Consider the following 22,924-nt stretch of genomic DNA (forward strand, 5'->3'; position numbering starts at 1 on the left):
CGGCTCCCTGACCTGCGACATCTACATCTCGATCTCCGCCATCGTCAATGTACTGCGCATCCACCCAGGCCAGGACTGCACTTACTTACGGGAAGGAGCATTTGCAAGAATCATTAGATGGAACCTGGGAACTGGAAGACGACGAAGAAGAAGTGTGGGAATCCGGCGGCAATGGCTGGGATGTAAGTCCAACATTGCTGGTGCTAGAGTTGCCACTGCTTGCTTATAAGGGAATCATGTGTGTTGCCTTTTTGCCTTTTCCAACGTCCTCCTTCGACTGTACTCCCAGGACTGAACTTACGGGAATGAGTGCTTCGGAGATGGGAGACGAAGAAGAAGAAGCCGCTGAATCCGGCGGCAATGGCTGGGATGTAAGTCCAACATTACTGGTGCTAGAGTTGCCACTGCTTGTTTATAAGGGATTCATGTGTGTTGCCTTTTTGCCTTCTCCCATGTTCTCTTCCGACTGTACTGGTGAACGCTGTCACATATATTGCCCTTTCCAGGTAGTACTAAGGGAGGGGCGGGGGGCAGCACATTCTGGCATCCAGGAATGCTGGGTGGAGCTAGGCAATCTGACCTTTCCTCTTACTCCAATGATGGTATGGATGGGGAGTTCTTGAACGTCCTCAGTCTTGTTAGAGTGAACTGTGCAACTCGGCAATCGGTGATAGCAGAGGACCAATGCCGATGGCGATGCTCCTTCCTTTTTGTCTGTCACAGGCTGCGTTCTCGAGAAGAAGCGTTATTTCTGCATTCCAAGAAGGACGGCACAATGGTGAGTGAAACTTCGTGGTGTGCAGCCTTGCTAGTTGAGTTGTAAATCAACCATTCTTCCTGTCTCTGACTTCTTCAATGTCCTCCTCAGTGTCGGACTGTCCGCGTCGCATTGAACTGGTCCGATGAGGCTGCTATTGCACACACAATGAGGAACTCCCATACGGGAACTCGGAAGTACTGCTACAGTACAGGTAAGGTGGTCGTTGCTTATGTGCGTGCGCCGTTGTTGTCAACTTTTAAGCCAGATGTACTCGGACCTACATGGAGTCTGAAAGTAGTCAGCTGGCGAATTACAATTGAAGTTTGACGTTGGATGCGTTTGGTCAGCTTTTTTGAGTTTCACAATGCATTGCACAGCACCGCTTCTCGGAATATCTTATCAGGATAGCTGTGGAACGCATCCTCAGAGTCCCCAGTGGGGGAACGGCAAATGTGCTGTTCATTTTAGGCTTGCTTTTATGGTACGTACAAATCCCCATTGAAAAGACATAGTGGAGACGAGAAACTGCAAATAGATGTTGGGAACCGCGAAGACCACCCTTCCTTGCCAAGTTCCCTGAGGGTGGGGGGGGGGGCGGAGGAGGGACATTCCTGCACTGCTTAAAGCAGGATTCACAGGAGCATTTTCAGAAATTGCTTGTACATTTGTACCAGTTGTAACCGACAAACGCATTCTCATTGAGCTTTGACTTGAGGCACGTCAGCAAGGCGCTGTTGCATCGCTTACGTCTTGTCGTGATTCTGTGAATGGTATTTTGTGCGAGTTTGCATCGCACGCAGAATCGCAGGTCGTGTCGCATTGCGCAGCACACTGCCAAATTTCTTCTGTGAATCCCACGTGAATGGAAATTCCAATGGGAATGTAATCCATTGCCAAGAGGTGTATTCCCAAGCTGCGCATCATACTGCAAAATTGCTCCTGTGCATGCAAGTGGATTTCATTGCTCTTCTCAGTTTGGGAAATTCTCGATTATGATCATTCTGCATGTGTGTGTGTGTGTGTGTACACCAGCCCTGAACATACATGTAGGTGACCCATTTGTGGTGTCTCATAGCCTACCTCACGACCTTATGCTTTCTTTCTGCATCACTTGTATCTTGCAGGTATTTCATCTTGTGACGACCACATCGAAGTCTGAATTTGAAGTGTGAAGATGCTTCAGCAACCCCATTCATATTTTCCATTGCTTTTATTGTGCTTCTACTGTGCATGTGTGTAACATGTGGGGTATGCATGTGATGACAATGTATGCCGGTGACACGGTCAGATTTTGTCCAAGCGTGTATTGTACACCTGCATGCTATCGTTGAAAAGGATCTGCCACTTACGATCTTCGGACGAGTTCAGGTCAGCTTGGTTTTGTGTGGGCTGTACCAGATGCTGTTCATTTCTCTATCTGTTGGATATGTGACTTTCCGTTCTGGTGTATGGTGGCCACTTCTTTGCTTGTCTTTGCATGACATTACAATCATTCTGTATTCACTGCTTCCATGGTGTGGTCTGCAAACTGCAATCCTTAGGCAAATATCATCACGGTTTGCAATGTTGTGCTTTGGCCGCCAGCTTACCTACACATTGTAGTTGAATTATTTTTGTTTCGCAACTGACTTCCTGAAGTATGGTAGCCACTGCTTTGCGTGGCATTATACAATGTTCATCAAGAATTTCCTGTTTGGGTCGTGTGTGTGTGTGTGTGTGTGTGTGTGTGTGTGTGCGCGCGCACGTGCCCATGTGCATTTGCGTGTTTGTCACAATGTGTCTCTGTGCGGGGTAGTGAGGTGGGGAGGGCTGGAATGTATCAGTGTGCTATTGCAGTCGCATGGCTACATACAGTGCATCGCGCACGTGCCCATGTGCATTTGCGTGTTTGTCACAATGTGTCTCTGTGCGGGGTAGTGAGGTGGGGAGGGCTGGAATGTATCAGTGTGCTATTGCAGTCGCATGGCTACATACAGTGCATCGCGCGCGTGCTCACCATGTTTATCTTCGGAACTGGGCCAGGGTGGGGGAGGGAACAGAAAAAGAACTGAAATTACCCGTATAAAAACCGCTCTGTGAGCGGTTCTGAAAAACCTCTACTGGTGCAGCCCCGTCGTAAAAGTAAGAAATTAGAACTGGCGCATTGTCCTCCCAAATGTGAACTGATCCACCTAAATCGCGATTGACGGGACCCGAACGCACCAGTAGCACGAGGTCGGGAGGGCACAGGCCACAGGATCACAGCAATGGGCCGGCGCCGTCGCTGATCAATTTACCATAGTACAACACTTACAGTACCCCGCAGCCCACCTTGACTTTGGCTATGGACCAGCGTCCCCACTCCCCAGCTGCATCCACAGGTAGGAACCTCGTGCTACTGGTGCGTTCGGGTCCCGTCAATCGCGATTTAGGTGGATCAGTTCACATTTGGGAGGACAATGCGCCAGTTCTAATTTCTTACTTTTACGACGGGGCTGCACCAGTAGAGGTTTTTCAGAACCGCTCACAGAGCGGTTTTTATACGGGTAATGTAAATACACTGTATACGCGCGTACGCGTATCGAGTAGACTCTACTACCAGCACAAGGCAGCAGTCGTACCACTCACTGCACTGCACTGCAGTACAACTACAAGTCAAGTCCAAAAGGAGCCGCCTGCGTCCGCAGACTCACGCCGCACAGCACGTAGACGTGGACGTGTTCAGTCCACGTACGTCAGTCACACGACAGCCCGCCGAAAAAAAGTTACGGTCGGGCTGAAATTGTACGGTCGGTCGGGTGAGTCGAACCACACACCTTCTTTAGTTTGGCCTTATGGCAGTTTTCTAAAAAAAGTTATTGTGTTCTAGTCCATGGACCCCGTCTAAAAAGTAAGAAATTAACGAAATGTGATAGCCGAAAATTAAAATTTCACACAAAACCTCACAATAATCACAACACTTGAAATGCTGCTTTCAACACTAAACTTGTACCGCACAACAATTGGCAACATGCATGTCATGCATGCATAGGAAAGAGGATCACGAGGGGAAAAGGTCTTATTATTATTATTATTATTATTAAATTTTGAATACGGCAGTCCCACAGGCCTAGGGCCTTTTTACAGGTCTTCTGCATGTAGCTTTTCATTCTGTATGTGATTATTGTGAGGTTTTGTGTGAAATTTTAATTTTCGGCTATCACATTTCGTTAATTTCTTACTTTTTAGACGGGGTCCATGGACTAGAACACAATAACTTTTTTTAGAAAACTGCCATAAAGCAGTTTTTATTGCTATAATTTCTTTTGTTTTTTCTGTCACCAATGGAATGCCCTATATCAATAATTATGTAAATGATGGCCTTCACATCATGTCAATTACACCGTATCATACGCATTGATGTGCAAGCCTTTTCTTGCAGAAAATGGCACTAGCATGTTCTTCTGCGGGGATACATGTGAGTGTAGTGGTGGACAGTGGTGATACTTTTTTTATACGGAGGTCATTCTGTGCATGTTGCTGTAGCAGAATTTCATGACTCTGTCATAAAATTGTCTTGCCTTTCAGATATTTCAGATTTCCCCACCCTCGATCAGATTTATTTGAGAAATGTAACCAGGTACTTGTCGCAGATGTTTTTGTTGATTCTGTGTTTATAAGTATAGATTATAGACCGGTTAGGAGGTCTATACAGGATATATAGACCGAGTAAAAGACCGAGGTCCCCCGAGGTCTTTTACGAGGTCTATATATCCTGTATAGACCAACTATGAGGTCTATAATCTATTTATCGTGTTCTCCACGCAATAGTTTCTCTTCATATACAACATAATCCTTGTAATTCTAGTATTATACTATAACCTATACCACATTGTACTGCATTGAAAGTCAAGATTATTGTTTAAACTAGGTTCAGCATCGGTAACACAGTGGCTGGGTGGTGAGGAAGAGTGACTGAGATTCACAAGGTTGTGAGTTCAAATCCCATCTTGTGTATTAATGCTTTCTTCAAAAATTTCTTTTTCTAAGTTGAAGAGAAAATTTCTAAGTCCAAGAAGTTCTAAGGAGTCAAATATAAGTAGTCAAATATATCGTGTATTTGACTAAGCAGTCAAATACGCGATATATTTGACCGCTTAGGTATCAGGGAAATTAGTGGGGTCAAATACTAAGAAGGCGATAATGGTTTATAATCATGGGTTATCGTGATAAGGTCATCCTGCATCATATTGCACTGAAATCGTAATCCTGTTGATGTCGATACAACTTTTGGAAGTAGTTCAATGACTTCAAACTGGTAGTCCACGATTTTCTAAAACAACACAGCAAAGGAGGAACAATAAACATGTATTAAAATGTAAACAAATACATTACGTAACCTCGTTCCAACAAATACACTGATCCTGAGGATAAAAGGGGCGAGGCTATGGTTGGAGGTACTGAGAGATAAACAAGGCACTCCATAATAATAAAATCTTACACATCTTTTGGTGAGTATGAATGATATCCAGTCGAACCTCTTTAGGACGAACACCAAGGGACCAATGGTATTTATTCTGTGAGTTTGTCTTAACCTATTTTATAACCAGTAAATACAATTATTTCTCCAATAGACATACGAATAGATTTCTTCTACAGCGAAAGATTCTAAGCCACACCAACTCATTGACTCGTCTCGTATGAAACAAATGAGTCACTAGAGAGGTTCTGCAAAACGAAAATGCGTAAAAAGGTTCGTTCATTGCCATGAAGTGCAAAACTTCGCAACTTTGGACGCGAAACTTGCAGGGAACGCGAAATGAACTGTCGTACTCGTAGGACATTTCGTGAGATCGGGTCATGGCGTACGTGCACTTGGCCCGCGCAAACTACGAAAATGTGCAGAACGCAAAGTTCGTGCAAAAATTCGTACACACTTTCGCAAGGACTGTCGAGAAACTTCGTTCGAATTTTCGTTTTGCAGAACCTCTCTACTGAACGTTTCTTTAACAACATGACGGCAACTGAAACAGCAACAGAGAAAGTACGATACATGTACAGGCAGTACAGCACATTCTTGCAGGTACTACAAACAGATTGCAGATCGTAATTCTTGCTTTGGCGGCACGAAACTTTATTTAGGGCAGTGCAATCTCGGCGGTACTCACAAATAATAAATCAAACAGCCCAGACTCAAGTAAACAAATCCAATCATACAAGTACGAGATCTTCACGAGACGAGACTGCACCCATTGGCTTGTTTCGTATGAAGCAAACAAGTTTACTGAACCTCTCCACAATGGAGATTTTCCCTGATATGCGAGTTTATTTTGCAAACTCGGTCAATGGGTCCTTGAACCTTTCCCTCCAGATTGGGAACTGCCAACGATAGTATGCCACTGACCAGTGCCTTACTTGTAACGTTCCAATGTACAATGAATATGAGTATTTCGACAACACATTTAACATACCGGTAAGCCTTACCGTCAAGAAGGTGAACTCGCGTTCTTCGTACACTGTAGACAAGGGCAAAGAGATACAAATGGATCTAAATCCGAATAAAATCAGCACACGTTTCCGTAAATGAAAGGGTGAGCATAAGCAAATGAATCGAAGGAAACCGGTCAACTCAGAGATCACCTGTCATCGAGTATTCCGTAAAAGGAGGCCTCGGCAGCGGAAAAGCTAAATTATTTAGAAAAGAGATCCTGTCAGCTTTTCCATTATTTATTGCATTCCGCCCAAAATCAGCACACTTTTCGTAAATGAAAGAGTGAACACAAGCAAATGAATCAAAGGGAACTGGTCAACTCACCTGTCAGTAATATTCCGCGAAAGGAGGTCTCAGCAGCGCCGAAACGAAATAAGCCAGGCCAGGAGTCGAAATATCCGAAACAGCTCATACAAGAAGCAGTTCCAAAGAAGGAAGTTCCTTGCGCATGCACATCCGAACACGGACTGCACTGCAACACAATGTCTGGCGACTCTGCCGTGCAGTGCACAGCACGCGGCTTCCACCCGTTGGTAGATCTAATAACGAGCACCTTACGTAGAGATTTACGTAGCCTAAGTGAAATACCGAGCACCTTACGTAGAAAGTTACGTAGCATAGCGGTGTCGTTTTTCTTGCCATGTGAACACAATAATAGAAAAGCTGACAGGATCGCTTTTCTAAATAATGCTGAGTGCATGCAAGAACGGCATGCATGGCATGCATGCACATGATCAGCTAGCTAGCTAGCTAGCTAGCGCGCTAGCGCATGCAGCTGCACTGCATAAAACAGTGCATTTTTTATTTTTTTATTTTTTTTAAAGGGGCACTCCGGCTTCATTTTCGACGCCGAGTTTTCGATGGCAAGACGAAGGTAGGTGAAAGAGAAGACCCCTCGAACAAGAACGAGTCTCCAGAAGCGATCGAGTCGAGCGGGAAGACGACTTTTGAATTTCGCCGAGCGAGCGCTGATGACGTAATGAGGGATTAGCTTGCCGGTGGAAATGCACCTACGCACATACATTTCACATACTTTTTGGCCAATTTTCAATCGAAGAGGAGGTTGTTTTCTATGTTCTCCCAACGTTGTGAGCGATCCCGTCTTCTATACCCTTGCAGGTATCCTGAGGGTCCTCCAGAGGAGAATTTATCTCCAGCAAAGCGTTGTTGATCCGCTAAATTCGTCTCGAGACATATTCACCAAGTACTGATAAATGTAGAATGTTGAATCTGTGATAATTGTTGACGATGGAGAGAGAGGCTAATAGCCGCTGTCGCAGGGAGAGTGAAGCTGCTGGAAGTAACAACGGGGAGCCCGTTAGCATCACATGAGCACCCAGACTTCAAAGCAGCTTGACGGAATCGGGGAGTACAGACTATTTGTCTCGCCGTTTTAGTGAATTTTATGATCAGGAAACTATTCGATCAGGATCCCTTCCACAAGATGTGAAGTACAGGTGATTTCTGAACTTGACGATATGGAGACCGGCCAGTGGACCTACAAACAACGTGTACCTGCAGGAAATTCACCCAAGCCTGCTGCTATCCTCTTCAGTGGCTGTTGTCTTTCAGTAAAAAATATATTCACTTCTCAACATACTTCTGCATGGCAGCAAGAATGTGTGCTATGGAATTCAACGCCACATTCTTCGCCCAGCTGTGGATGAAGCATGGCCAAGTCATGGGCAGTACTGTACATATACTTGTAACAGAAGAGAAATTGAAGTTCATTTGTGATGGGAAGTTTGACAGCCCCAGTGACCGAGTCAAGCATTGCTATGTACTTTTGCCGCGGCAAAAATTACAGAAGAATCCGACATGGTCTTGGAATTATGCACATGGATACTACCGGTATACCAGAAATAATGGTGGCATGAACCAGTGTGGAATGGGACAGCTCACGGAGAATACTGGAGTAGCGCAAATATCTGTAGGTGATTGTAAAATAGTCCTGTTCTGGCTGATAGCTTCGGCCTGCTGCGCCCGTCCATGCACAATGATGGGAACATGCATTTCTGTTTTCTACATATTTGCCAGCTATTTTTCTATGGCATTACAGTTGCAGGTCCCTTGTATAGAAATATTTTCACCCTCCCCTCCCATATACCCACTCAATATGAACTAACAATTTCACTGTTGGACTCAGATAGAGGGCCAATGATTAATTTACAGCAAAGAAAAGGACCAGGGAACTACAAGTAACGCTATAATGTCCACTAGCAATTTCACTGTATTTGGAATAATTTGCTTGATACCCTGAGAACTCTGAAACTTTGCAACACTGTGGATTATCCGTGGATACAACATTTATGGAAGGAAAAATGGAATAATTTCCAACACATTGAACAAATAATTAGAGCACTGAATTATTGAGATTGTGAGCACATTCCAAACAGCACTCCACACCTTTATAAGCGGTGGCAATCGTTAGGAATAGGTCATGAGTTGTCAAAGTGATCAATTATATAAGAGAAGGCTTTGTTTGTCTAATCGACGGCTCGTTTGAAGTCAGAGTTGTTTCCGTCGACTTGATTCTAGACAGTAGTCGAACGAGTACTATGAAGTATACGCCAGACGTAGTCTGTGAGGTATCTCGTGAGAATTCTGCCGGTACACATCAGGTATCAGCCTTGACAAGATGGCTCCTCTCTCTTTCTTGCAAGCCTGTTTAGCTGGACTGTGGCTCCAGCGATTCCCTTCTCAGAGCAGAAACCATACCCACTGCGGTCAATGCATATTGGACAGACCTGTGTGCACAACAGAAATAGTGAAGAGAAATCTCTCAGCTCATGAACAATTTGAAGTTTGAACTGCCGTTGTTTGTGGTCATCAGTATGAACTTATCGACTATAACTATAATGTGCAAAAACCTCTATAACTACAGCTGGGGGCATGGAATTATAAAGCATCTAACTTAGGGAACTGCCAATTCTGGTCTGAGTTGCGTTCGAGGCCTGCAATTCATGATGGCTATCGTATGTTGCATTGACCAGAGATCATGTAAAACTTCCTAATGCCACACTGAAACGCGCACCGCTTCGAGTACTATGATATCCCCCACCAAATGGGCATTCGTTCTTGGGGTGGCAGGCGTCACCATTCTTCATGCCTGGATCAGATTTCATTGACCCCAACTGTCATGAAGAATCATTTTTACTTCGACTGGATTTTAGTACAAGTTGTAGAACTTTAGAATCAATTTTGTTGTATTTGGGCAACCATTTCTCTACCAACGCTCTATTTGGAAAATAGAATTTTTTTACCCACATCTACCCAAATCGGAATACAGTGATCGCGCATTCAGTAGTACTACACGGAAATTTGGAAAACGCCAGGGAATAGGAATTTGCTAAAGAGAACTCCAGGCCATAGCATGCCATGCCATGGGTACTAGTGTACGAACAAAAACAAGAAAAACTCACCAGCATACGTACGTGTAGTAATTCATGTTGGTGTAATATTCACGATACACAACGAGGGAAATAGTCAGCACCCTCCGATTTGGTCAAGCTGCTTTGAAGTCTGGGTGCTCATGTGATGCTAACGGGCTCCCCGTTGTTACTTCCAGCAGCTTCACTCTCCCTGCGACAGCGGCTATTAGCCTCTCTCTCCATCGTCAACAATTATCACAGATTCAACATTCTACATTTATCTGTACTGGGTGAATATGTCTCGAGACGAATTTAGCGGATCAACAACGCTTTGCTGGAGATAAATTCTCCTCTGGAGGACCCTCAGGATACCTGGAAGGGTATAGAAGACGGGATCGCTCACAACGTTGGGAGAACATAGAAAACAACCTCCTCTTCGATTGAAAATTGGCCAAAAAGTATGTGAAATGTATGTGCGTAGGTGCATTTCCACCGGCAAGCTAATCCCTCATTACGTCATCAGCGCTCGCTCGGCGAAATTCAAAAGTCGTCTTCCCGCTCGACTCGATCGCTTCTGGAGACTCGTTCTTGTTCGAGGGGTCTTCTCTTTCACCTACCTTCGTCTTGCCATCGAAAACTCGGCGTCGAAAATGAAGCCGGAGTGCCCCTTTAAATGCGGGTAGATCTACCCGGCCGGCCGGCGCTAGCTAGCCGGCTGGCTAGTATAATGTCTGATCTGCATGCTGGGTGCGCGCTAGGCATCTCCCACGCAGCGGGATCGTGCTGATCTCGTATTTTTTTATGCTAAATTTATATCAATAGAGTCGCCAAAAAGCATGCATAACACTTTTGGGGTATCTATGACAACAGCCATGGCAGCACGCGCCCTTCAACGCGGCCGGGGGCGGGGAGAAACACCACGACCAGTGCAGTCTGGTCTAGTCCGTGGCATGGCAGTGTTCATGAATCATGGTGTTGCTTGTTGGTCAAGCCTGCTCGAACTCCACGATTCGAAATTTTTGACTCAACCAACCAGTGCAGTACAGCGATCACAAGCTCTTTTCACACCGATGTCAACTATTTTCGCAAATGTCTGTAGGCTAGCTAGCTCTCTAGCTCTACCAGGGAATATCAAAACAACAGACGAAACGAACTGCATGTAGACTCTAAAGAATACTGCATCGCCAATTGTGGAGTCTTTGTCAGTTTCGTGCCCGCTCGTGGCCGTTGCTGTTATTGTCGGGGAGCGGAAGAGCGTTTTAGCGTAGGTTTATCGTACGGTCCCTTCTTTATCGTTTGCCTTTCTTCGCACCGCGGTCAGCTGTGAATTTCCTGCCATCAATGACTGGCAGCCACGGAACATCGGTGCACACATCTGCACTACTCTCTGTAGAGGATACAGTCTGAGCTGGAACACCTGCCAAAGCTGCCAGTATGCCTCCCAAACGGAAGAAGAGTGCGAAGAACAAGCTTGCCAAGATGACTGAAGAGGAACGCGCCGAGTACCTCAAGCAGCAGCTCATCAAAGAAGAGCAGATGAAGAAGCAGAAGGAAGAGTTGCTGGTGCTGTTCCTCAAGGTAAAGGAGCTGCACGTCTTATTCTGCATCTCTTGGTGGATAATGCTCACGGCGACAAATTGACCGATTCTGCTCGAAAGGCAGTGAAATAATAATTCAGTGGCAGAACCATACAAACCGTATGGCACGCACTTCCTCGGACTAAGCTCCATTTTTTTATCCCCGTGCCAAACATGCATGACACTTACCAGAAAAGGACTAAAATCAGCCAGTGTTTCTGCTTGTATTATCCGCCACGGGCTTCTGCAGAGTGAATGGGATTTTTGGTCTTTCGCCAATTTGTGGTGGGTCTGATCTACTCACCTCCCACGGCTTAGGAGCCGCATCTGCGCCTTGATCCTAGAGGGTGGTGGCGTTCCTACGGATGCGGAAAACTCGGCTTCCAGCCGAGCCTCATGCGAACCGTGAAATAAATGATGCTACTGCAGAGTCAGGGGCGTCGGACACGGTACGGTCACTACGGTATTGACCGTACCACGTTTTGGCCCAGTCACCCTGTGAATAAATAAAATACACAGTTTTGGGCAATCAATTTCCGAAATTTTCGGCTCCGCCACACCTCCTCCACGAGTAAATTGGTGGCTGACCAAACCACACTAAAATGCCTTCCGACGCCCCTGAGAGTGCTGAACTGAATGATCTCCACCATACTTGCAGGCCCAGTGGAACAGGTCCAGCTGGTCAGGCCATGGCCGGAGCAACTTGTTGGTTACCAACGTGTATTCACTGCCGAGGTGGTCATATGTATACCCTCCATATCGTACACAAAGTATGGACGGCTGGCGCATGGCCAGACCGATCAGGACACCGGAAGCAGTTTTTGATTGTTCCGGTAGTATCGTGGCCTATCATACTTTGTTGTTGTTGAAAATTTTCTAAAAGTCGCAACACTAACAGCCGATGGCGCCTCCTTTCATACATGCGAGCGACGTGACAAAGTTAGTAATAATAGTAATGGGGAGGGGAGGAGAACAAATCACAAGTGAAAGAAGTCACCGAAGGTAACTGAATACTGGTATTCTACAGATAGAGCTGCGGGAAAAAGAACTTTGTGTGTCGAAATATCTCTCCACAGTAGTGCACATGTGTTGGTGGACAAACAGTTGGTCCGGTGATAACCTGACCAACTGGTCCGGTTCCGGTGGGCCTGCCAATCAAAAAAATTAATTCTTCCGCTGATCCTGCCCTTGACGGGTACAGGCATGTTCTTGCATGCGCTCTTCAACACCATGAACATGTACAGTAAGTATCGTTTATAAAGTGTCCGGATATAATGATATACCGGTTATAGTGATAGAACACGTCAAAATCAAAATCAAATCTGAAAAAATACAGCTAGAATATCACTATATACACTATTATCGGCTATACCGATATATCGCTTATTGTGATGGCCTTCAGGAAGCAAACCATATCAAATGTACAGGAAAATATCGCATATAATGATCAAGAGTGATCTTTCTGCATGCTCTTGTCCGTTTCTGGCTGTGTTGCCTCTCACGATGATGTTGCCAACTCACGTACACAGCCACTCATGTCTATTTCAGGCTCTACGCAACTCGTTGGACACCGAGTAGATCTACGATCTACGTGAGCACGGATCCAGCTCAGGCTTTTTTTGGAGAACACGCTGAAGAAGCAGCCATGCCACATGATGTATCGAAGTTCTAGTACATGTACAGTCTGTACTCGTACTGCACTGCCATGCACTGCTCTGTGTCATGCACCGGTACACAGTCCGCGGAGCATGCATGCACTTTCAGCATGCTTTTTCCAGCGTGTACGCATCATTTCATGTGCAGTCATGTGCCATGTGTCGGTCAAACATGCAAATCGGCTATAGTGATGCACCGGATATAGTGATACATTTTCGAAAATCAAAGGGGCACGTTATATCCGATATTTACTGTAGAAGAAACTTTGTGTACGACTCTTCGTCATGCAGCAGTCAGTTGTCCTTTGACTGATTCGGGGCGTGTGGTCATTCCACAACTCTGGCTGCGTGTGTGCGTGCGTGAGTGCGTGTGTGCGTGTGTGTGTGTGTGTGTGTGCGCGCGCTGGTTTACGATGTGCTTGTGGATTTTGTTGTGTGTGCATGTGAGTTCGTATGCATGTGTGTGACTTCGTTCGCATATGTGTGTGTGTATGTGTGTGTGTGTGTGTGTGTGTGTGTGTGTGTGTGTGTGTGTGTGTGTGTGTGTGTGTGTGTGTGTGTGTGTGTGTGTGTGTGTGTGTGTGTGTGTGTGTGTGTGTGTGTGCATGCTCTGGCCTACGCTGTCGCAGGAGAAGCTGGTCAAGGAGGAGAGGGCCGCCCGGCACAACATGGTGCGAATACAGAACCAGTGGATCCACATCATGAGACTGTGTAAGCGATAACCATGGCAACGGAACAACCAATCACAGGAGCGTCGGACACGCTACTGTCACTACGGTTTTGACCGTAGCACTCTTTGCCCCAGGCACCCCATGAATCAATAGAATGCACTGATTTGGGCGTGTAGTAATTTTTTAACAGAAGCCACAATCCAACCCCACAAGCAAATTGTACTTGACTCTTGAGGTGGCTGACCGTACCACCCTGTAATACCTTCCGGCGGCCCTGAATTATCACGTGTGCGAAGCCCGTGTTTGCAACGCATGTACTTGAATTTTGTGCAGCTGCTTGAATGAAGCGTCTGTTCCAAACGTCGGAGCTCGCGCTTCCTGCCTATTATCATCTTGCTTGATTGACCTCTGGAAATAAGCACAAGTCTAGAAACCCATGTATGTGCTGAGGGGCGTCGGACACGGTACGGTCACTACGGTATTTACTGTACCGGTTTTTGCCCTGGGTACCCCGTGAATCAATGAAATCTGGGCTCTGAATTTTCAAACAGTTCAGCTTAGCCACCCCTCCCCTACGAGTAAATTGTACTTCAGATGGCTGACCGTACCACACTAAATTACCTTCCGACGCCCCTGTGTCGTCAAGCAAACTAGGTAACATCTACTGGGATTGAGAAGACCAACTACTATGTTTGTCCCTAGCACTTACACACATGCACTTTTCAAGAAACCACATGGCCAATCAGATGCAGCACAGCCTATAAGCAAGTAGTGGCATATCTGCTTGCAAGCACACGAATGCACACACACGTACACACCCGCACACACACACACACACACACACCTTGGACCTTGGACGCGCACACACACACGCACACACGCATACACACACACACACACACACACACACAAATGCGCACACACAAACACGCAAAACCTACCCGGATCCCGACTCTCTGTGTGTGTCTGTCTCTCTCTTTCACTCTTGTACTTGCTGAATATTTCAGTCAAGGCACGTGACCTGAAGAGCGAGATCGAGTCGCTGTCTAAGGAGTTTGAAAAGCAGATCGATCGCAAGATGGCTATCACACAGAGTCTCATTACGGACATGGAGCAGAGCGAAGAGCAGCAGATGATGCGCATGAGACGATATGCGGAAAGCCTGGACGAGCTTATTGGTGAGCTGCTGTCAATACTGTCCAAGATACGGTGGAGATTGGAAATAACGACACTCCTTCCGGAGAGAACCAAATGTCACTATATTCGATCTCTCACTAAACCCGATCTTCTCATCTAATATGCAATATTGCATTGTTTTTGCTTACTGCCATCGCTGGCTATCGCCCCCCTCCCTCCATATTGGCCTATATTCCCTGGCCACCAGAAGGTGAAATAAATAAATAAATATGTATATCGTAAATGCCAGGAATTGATTGCAGATGCGCATGGGAAAAAATCATATGGACTTCAGATGCACATGTACATGTACATATACATGTACGTGTGATTGTGGCATGTACAGGTGCCTGTCATTGTACAGACAGCAGCCACTTCAACTACTTGGGCAACAGAATGGGACATGTGCATCCATTTCCCCCGCCGTTTGGTTTTGCGGGGCAAGTCCACTGCAAACGTACACAGTACTGCACACGGTGATACCAGCTCTGCATACAAGGTCATGAACCTATTTTCACTGTGTAGTGCCTATGACAGCAGCCACTTCAGGTATGGTCACCGGACCACACTGACTATACACGAGCTGCGCGCCTGAATATTTATACCGAACTGGCACTGCATTCCCCGGCCTCGTTTCTGTCGCCCTTTCAAATTCTATAAATGAGCCGTGATCAGCAAAAACAGATCTATAGGTCAAAAATTTCAAAATGTTTTTTTTTGCTGGAAATTGTTTGTTTGTATACATGTACAAGCAAACAATTTCCAGCAAAAAAAAAAAAAATTGAAAAAAACATTTTGAAAAATTTGACCTATATATAGGTCTGTTTTTGCTGATCACGGCTCAAATGCCGTTTCGGTGCATATGAATGTAAGGTGATATCTATTGCGGTGTCTCACGATCTCATTCTGGTTCGCAGCTCTTCAAGCCCAGCGACTCGTTGACCTGGAGAATGCCTTCGAGACGGAGTTGGCCACTCTGGAAACGGAGTTTGAAGAGGAACGGTAGGGACACCTGACACAGTGACTCATGCTAAGTAACAGTTTATGATCCCTCACAGCTTCCGGAGCTAAAAACGTCAGCGCCGAGATAGAAATTACGCTATGGAATTGCTCTTTGAATTCAAAACCGTTGCCATGCAGTGTGTGTATACCGTGGGTATTGTGCAAGCAGAACGTCATTATTACTAAGGTTAGAAGATGAACGTTATTTCTGACGTGAAGCGAAAGTTCAGCTCGCCCTATTAGGTCGACTCTGGATACTGCAGAACCTGGAGTGTCGGGACTTGTTATTCATCATCCTGTGTTTGTGTGTGTGTGTGTGTGTGTGTCAATGTTAGAATTGCAATGGACACTTGTTTGTGGGTGAGACCAGCCCCCCCCCCCCCCCCCACACACACACAACCCCTAGTAAAAAGTGTACTTTTCTTATGAAACCTGTATCCTGTCCCCCCTCCCCCCCCCCCCCCCCCCCCTCATATCCCCAACCAACAAATGGAATCTGCATCCTTCTTACATTTCCTCACTGTGTGCCTTTGTGCTTCCAGGAGTTTGATGATAGCACTGCACAAAAAGAACTTGTCCGACGAGGCCGACATTCGTTTCTGCATCCGGACAAAGTTCACGAAAGAGGAGGAGACGGCAAAGGCCGAGTTCCAGATGGAATGTGATGAGCTGAAGAACAAGGTTAGTGGATTGTCAATGTGTTGGAATCTGCAGGTTGTGCACTGTCCCCAATGCGGCATGACTCAGTGCTGAGTGGCATGCAGTACCAGGCATGACTCAGTGCTGAGTGGCATGCAGTACCAGGCATGACTCAGTGCTGAGTGGCATGCAGTACCAAGCATGACTCAGTGCTGAGTGGCATGCAGTACCAGGCATGACTCAGTGCTGAGTGGCATGCAGTACCAGGCATGACTCAGTGCTGAGTGGCATGCAGTACAAGTCTGTACCATAAATCTAAGAACAACCAAATGTTGTGATCTCGAACTCGTCAGTCACTGAACTGATTTTATTGTAAAGAAGACACAAACTTAGAAAGTGTGAAGAAGAGTATAGCGAGATGGAGAGCGATGGAAGAAGAGCCGCTGGACAGCTGGATAGTGTATCAATAAGCGCACTAGCGAAAGGCTGGACAGTGTATGTCTCTATACATCGATAGGTATTGTACGAAAAGCCAGTCAATAGTACTAAAGAGTGAAGTCAACCACAACACAGACAATAACTTCAGACAATCACAACAGGCCTGATACAGATAATACAACACCAAACAGTGCCAGGCTTAACCGCGAATCCAGGGACAGCCCGTACAAACAGTTCTAGTGCTGCGCACAGCTAACAGGCACTAACTCATCACCGTGCCATGCCTTCACCACTCAATACAAACACCGTATTACCCCACATATAAGTCGAACCTTTTTATACTACACTTCAAGGGCAAATAAGGGAATGCGACTTAAAATCGAGAGTGACATCCTACTTACATGCATGTATTGAACCAATGTGGTTCAAACCTCAAAGTGGGGGTGCCACTTATAATCGAGTGCGCCTTACAATCGGGGAAATAATTATGATAGTCTCAATTAATGGCTTTTCGCATCAGCTCTATATAGCTTTTTCAAGTTTGAGTGACAAGGCAATCACCCCGAGATTGTGGTGAACAGGTTACGCCTTAACTTTGCATTGAAAAGTATACGAAATGTGACAGGTTCACTCCACCTGCGCTTGGAGCGATTCTGAAGCTTATCCTTTATCGCCCGGAAGGGCTTCCTGGCAGCTGTTCTCACTCAACACGAGTGTCGAACATGAAGTTGAGCGCCATCCTAACGCTTCTTTCGCCTCCATGCACCCATGCCTGTGCACACTGAGCGTGAACTGGGCTTTGTTTGTTCACCGGCGATTCAAAAAATTTGTCCGTTGGTCTTACCTAAAAAAAAACTCTATGGAAGAATGGTGGTCAGAGATTGTGACTTCCCTGTCTTGTCTCTCCGTCTTCTTTCTTTTTTCAGAATCTTGAAGATAAACACTCGTTGCGGATGATGCTGGAACAGCAGCTTGCCGACATGTGGGACGAGTTCCGAAGGGTGAGTCTCGCCTGTGTGCATTGGTGTCTTTCATCTACTCTCTACAATGAGACTGGCTTCAATATTCGGAGGCTCCACTCCAGCCAATTAGCCATCTCTTTAAAATATCACCACCACTACCACAAATGTCTTTCACTGCAATGTAAATTGGGGGCCCCTCGTAATTATAGATCTTTTTCACGAATAGAAAAGTTTCGTTTATGGGTCGGTGGGTTGAGGAGAATTTCGTTTTTGAAAAATGTCGATAGCTGATACATCAATCTGTTCTAGCTGGCAAGTCAATATGTATCTATTATTGCACGATTAAAGAGGTCAATATATGAAATATAGAACGAGTAAAAGACCGAGGTCCCCCGAGGTCTTTTACGAGGTCTATATTTCATATATTGACCGATTATGAGGGCAATAATAGATTTATCACGACATAGCATACCTAAAACTGTTTTGCTTTGCTATAGGAAGAAAGGAATACTATTGTAATAGTATAATAGTATGTACATATGCCGTTTACATTGGACATTACTTCTGTGTAAACCAAAGTTTTCAGTTGTCTCTTGTAGTATGTTCCCCAAGTTCTTTGACTGAGAATCTGACAGTTTGGGTTCGAATTCCAGCATTTGGATTCAGATTTTTCTTCTTTCAGTTCTGATTTTTTTCTAAGTTGAGGAAAAAGTTCTAAGTCCTCGGGCTAAGTGGTCAATAATAAGTGGTCAATATAAGCGGTCAATATATGCTGATATTTGACCGCTTAGAGATCACAAGTTTCTGTGGGGGTCAATAATAAGAGAGTGATAAATATATTTATCGCCTTCTTAGTATTTGACCCCACTAATTTCCCTGATACCTAAGCGGTCAAATATATCGCGTATTTGACTGCTTAGTCAAATACACGATATATTTGACTACTTATATTTGACTCCTTAGAACTTCTTGGACTTAGAAATTTTCTCTCCAACTTAGAAAAATAAATGTTTGAAGAAAGCAGAAATACACAAGATGGGATTTGAACCCACAACCTTGTGAATCTCAGTCACTCTTCCTTACCACCCAGCCACTGTGCTACCGATGCTGAACCTAGTTTAAACAATGATCTTGACTTTCAATGCAGTACAATGCGGTATAGGCTATAGTATAATACTAGAATTACAAGGATATGTCGTATATGAAGAGAAACTATTGCGTGGAGAACACGATAAATAGATTATAGACCTCATAGTTGGTCTATACAGGATATATAGACCTCGTAAAAGACCTCGGGGGACCTCGGTCTTTTACTCGGTCTATATATCCTGTATAGACCTCCTTACCGGTCTATAATCTATACATATTCGTTGAAGGGGGTAAGTGGGTTGGGGAGGGTTATAACTAAACTTTTTCGTTCCTTGAAAATTATCGATATTGCCGGATGGCCCCTTATTAGGATTTCTAAATTCATTGATAAACAAACCGAAAGCTGTTGCTTACCCTCCGAGTACAATTTCTAAATTCTCCGACTGCAATGGTATGTAATCACTGACGTGTGACCCGACCCTTGTTTGCGAGAGATATGGAATCTTATGCGAGAAGTACAGAACTAAGAGAGAGAAAAAGAAAGAGAGAGAGAGAGAGAGAGAGAGAGAGAGAGAGAGAGAGAGAGAGAGAGAGAGAGAGAGAGAGAGAGAGAGAGAGGTTTTGCATGTTTCCGGTTGTGTGCGTGTATGCGTGTGCACGTTTGCGTGTGCCTGTGTGTATATGTATGTGTGTGTACGTGTGTGTCACTGTGTGCATGTGTATAATATATGTATGTGTGTGTATGTATTATGTATGTGTGTGCATGTGTATAATATGTGTGTATTATGTATGTATGTGTGTGTACGTGTGTGCATGTGTATAATATGTGTGTATGTGCACGCGAGCAGACGACCAAGGACTACCAGGAGTGCACCCAGGAACGGCGCAAGCAGTTTGACGCTCTCAAGGATCGCGACCAGAAGCTGAGCAAGGAGATTGATGAACAGGGCAAGAAGCTAAAGTTGCTGGAGGTAAGGTCTATCAGGAATCTTGCTGGTGTTGGTTTTCACTGTTATGCTGTTGTTGTTGTTGTTGTTGTTGTCGTTGTATACTTTATTTATAGTGGAAATCAAAACAGGCATAATGCCTAATAACATTGGATCCACTGTGAATATAATTTTAAAGGATATTGTAGAAAAGTACAGATAGGAAAAAGAAAGAAAAGAAAATGGAAGTCTGCTTTTGTTGTGTTGTGTGTCTGGCCACCGTTTCAAGTTTGGTCTCTATTTTGATCAGGTCTATATCGGAATGTGAAAAAATCCCTAGCTCGGTAGAAGTGGCCCGTTTAGAAAGTGCTTCTTCTCATGGTAGTCACGCATGAGATAATGTTTGTCCAGGGCTTGTGCATGGCGTGTGACAATGGCATTAGCATGTTCGCCTACATCGTAACTGGACCAGGAACCAACATGGATGACATAGCCCACGTGGGGCAGGAAGGGCAAGTGCCCCCCCTCCCCCCCCCCCCCCCCGGAAAATTCGACCTTGGCTCAGCATGCACAAAACGACCATGAATGACATGCACCAGCCATCCTACCCGTATGTCGCCATGGTGAGCCAGCTACGCCCCTGGTAAGAGTACTGTATAAGCGGAAGTATTCGTCTGGAATTTAATTTCGTCTTTTTCGTCCAAGACGCTTTTGGACTAAATTAAATGTAGGACTAATGTCGATTTGCCCTGCTTTTCTATACACTCGTATGATCCATGGAGGAAATTTTCAAGCGGACGAACTCCTTTTCTTTGGAGTTGGATGAAATTATTGACCAACGAAATTTTCTACCTGTACAGAAGCAATACAGCGGCCTGTGTTTGTGTTTATCCCAATGCCAAACTCTAATTTTTGGTGCTGATGCGCAGCGGAAAATCGAGGGCTGCAAACGAGAGCTGAAGTCTACAACTCAAGTGGCTACGGAGCGGCAAAGGATGTTGAAAGAGGTAAGAGATTGATGCTCACGCTATCTGAGTCACTGACGCTGAACACCCAGCTCTGGAGCGGTCACTGCCTTGTTCCATACCTGCGAACCATCCCGATCTGGCCGGTACCGTCCCGATATCGAGGTGGGAGTGCGGCATTTCGCCTGACGACCAAACATGGCAGGGTGCAGATAGGCTGTCGCTGGTGCATTTTGCAGGGTGCTAATGGGTACCCAAAAGCCTCACAGCTACATTTAACATAATTATTTTCATACCTAGGTACAGAAAAACCTGTAACTAAAGACCACCGTGACTAGCGACCAGCCTGGTACTACCGACCACTTTGCCAGGCACGGACGGTCTCACATTCATTATTATGGTTGTGTGGTGCAAACCTCTAACTAAAGACCACCTGCCACTAAAGACCACCTGCCACTAAAGACCGCTTTCTCTGGTCCCAAGAGGTGATCGTTAGTCACAGGTTTTACTGTATGTCGTTGTCCTGGTCTCAGGTTTGCATAGGTTGCTAGGTATGTTGCTTGTCATCGCAAAGCTTGACTTAGAATGCTCACATCGCTGGCGTTCTCGTTTTTCTCTCTTTGTCCCCTGCTCTTCATGCCTTGCAGCAAAAGGCAAGTCTTCTCTCTCAGTTTCAAGACATGAAGGGGTACATGACACAGTTCTCGCAGGCGGAAATGTAAGTCCTTCTAGCACATATCACCGCATCCAGTGTATGTCCTTCAAGCTGATATCACAACATCCAGTGTATGTCCTTCAAGCTGATATCACCACATTCCGTGCTCTGAACAAACAGAGGATAGTACGCACCGGAATCGATACTCGCAAGTAACAAGATCTGCCTTGCCACATTCCTGCAACACCCTTTGCTAAAAAAACTTCCTTGACTCTTTCATTTTACTTAGTGGTTCATCATGATGTGCTCATTCTTAGCTGCCTTATCTTTCTTGTATCTATGAGAACGTCATTAATTTTGTTTATACTGGGCGTTCGCTTCCCCAATGCTTCTTTCGTTTGATGCTTCACGGCTCTGCTCTTTGCAGGAGAAAGCTGAAACGACTGTGCACGCAGAGCGAAGACTGCATCCGAGATGTCGATCAGAAAGTCAAACTGGTAAGTCCTGCTGCTGAAACGGTTGACGCGTGTGATAAGTCATGGTTTCGCGTCTGTGCGGATACATGATGAACTTCCCTCCCTATTTATATTTAAGAAAATAATGTTACACCTGTTACCCTGTTACGAATGTTACCTTGGTTTTCCGGACCCGAAATTACGGGCACTTTGGTCTGCCGGGCACCTTTTGGATGAGTTTCAAGAGAAATTTGACTGGTCTTTCATCACTCTTGTGGAAATAGTGACAACAGATGCCATATGTATGGCCTTTCCCCATCAAAATCTATGTGATTCGGAGTAACGGACATTTCAAAGTAGATGTGGTACTACTGTATGCCATTGACTTCGACACTAGCAAAACATTCATGTCCATGTAGATCTACATGAACATTGTACATGATTGTGCATACCATGGCATGGACATGTCCAGTACAGTAGATCTACACTGAAAATATGCGACAAGACTTTCAAATAGTGGGGGGAGGTAGGGGGTAAAGTCTATTCGAAATGCGTTACGTTTACAAAAAAAGTGCGAACTTATGAGATGCTGCCTAATGTAAAGCTGTGGAGACAATGTGCAATAAAACGATGAAAATGTGAAGAAATTGTGTAGAGAAAAAAAAGGGATTCAAACAAGGGATTCTTCTTCATTATTTATAAAAGGTAAAAAGGACCAAGGAACTACAAGTTACACTATAATGTCCACTAACACCACCAGTTACTAAACAATCAGCTCATGCGATAACATTTCCTTGGTCCTTTTTACTTTTTTAAATAATCCTTGGCTCTTAGGCTCCATCCGAGTTCATTCTTCTTCACTAACCGACCCGATTTACCTGTCTTGGTCTTTGAGGGTGGTGGCGTCCAACGGATGCTGATAGCTCGGCCTCTAGTCGAATCTCACGCGAACCGTGACTTTGTGTTTGCCTGGCTAGGGAGAGGAGGTGCTGTCGCTAGCCGAGATCTGTCGTCATTACGAGACCGAGCAGGAGAAGATTCTACCGTTCTACACAACCGCGGTGGACTCTGATCCTGAGCTAGTACTGGCGCAGCAGGTCGAGCGCAATGCCGAATTTCCGGAGGACTTGAGAC

At 45.3% G+C, this 22,924-nt stretch overlaps 1 protein-coding gene and 3 long non-coding RNA genes across 4 annotated transcripts in view; 2 read left to right on the top strand and 2 right to left on the bottom strand.

Annotated features, from left to right (window-relative positions):
• Positions 1-56: 56 nt before the first annotated feature.
• Positions 57-1,950, top strand: LOC135820661 (uncharacterized). Its single transcript, XR_010554168.1, has 5 exons — positions 57-182; positions 290-371; positions 724-778; positions 869-971; positions 1,885-1,950. It is a non-coding gene; the product is annotated as an uncharacterized LOC135820661 (long non-coding RNA).
• Positions 1,951-3,838: 1,888 nt separating this feature from the next.
• Positions 3,839-6,634, bottom strand: LOC135820622 (uncharacterized). Its single transcript, XR_010554143.1, has 3 exons — positions 6,534-6,634; positions 6,203-6,234; positions 3,839-5,051 (listed from the first exon to the last, which is right to left on the bottom strand). It is a non-coding gene; the product is annotated as an uncharacterized LOC135820622 (long non-coding RNA).
• Positions 6,635-8,356: 1,722 nt separating this feature from the next.
• LOC135821214 (uncharacterized) lies at positions 8,357-10,238 on the bottom strand. Its single transcript, XR_010554314.1, has 2 exons — positions 9,632-10,238; positions 8,357-8,956 (listed from the first exon to the last, which is right to left on the bottom strand). It is a non-coding gene; the product is annotated as an uncharacterized LOC135821214 (long non-coding RNA).
• Positions 10,239-10,613: 375 nt separating this feature from the next.
• The window catches only part of LOC135821215 (dynein regulatory complex subunit 2-like), a 15,879-nt gene continuing 3,568 nt past the window's right edge, over positions 10,614-22,924 (top strand). The window contains exons 1-11 of the mRNA XM_065334279.1: positions 10,614-11,158; positions 13,442-13,523; positions 14,491-14,661; positions 15,577-15,661; positions 16,204-16,342; positions 17,665-17,739; positions 19,638-19,760; positions 20,645-20,722; positions 21,328-21,398; positions 21,763-21,832; positions 22,768-22,924. The exon at positions 22,768-22,924 is cut by the window's right edge and continues 2 nt beyond it. Coding sequence (XP_065190351.1) covers positions 11,015-11,158; positions 13,442-13,523; positions 14,491-14,661; positions 15,577-15,661; positions 16,204-16,342; positions 17,665-17,739; positions 19,638-19,760; positions 20,645-20,722; positions 21,328-21,398; positions 21,763-21,832; positions 22,768-22,924 — 1,195 coding nt within the window. The 5' untranslated portion in view covers positions 10,614-11,014. The remainder of the gene's footprint in view (positions 11,159-13,441; positions 13,524-14,490; positions 14,662-15,576; positions 15,662-16,203; positions 16,343-17,664; positions 17,740-19,637; positions 19,761-20,644; positions 20,723-21,327; positions 21,399-21,762; positions 21,833-22,767) is intronic.

This window comes from Sycon ciliatum, chromosome 7 (genome assembly GCF_964019385.1).
Source record: "Sycon ciliatum chromosome 7, ocSycCili1.1, whole genome shotgun sequence".
Classification (NCBI taxonomy): Eukaryota; Metazoa; Porifera; class Calcarea; order Leucosolenida; family Sycettidae; genus Sycon; species Sycon ciliatum.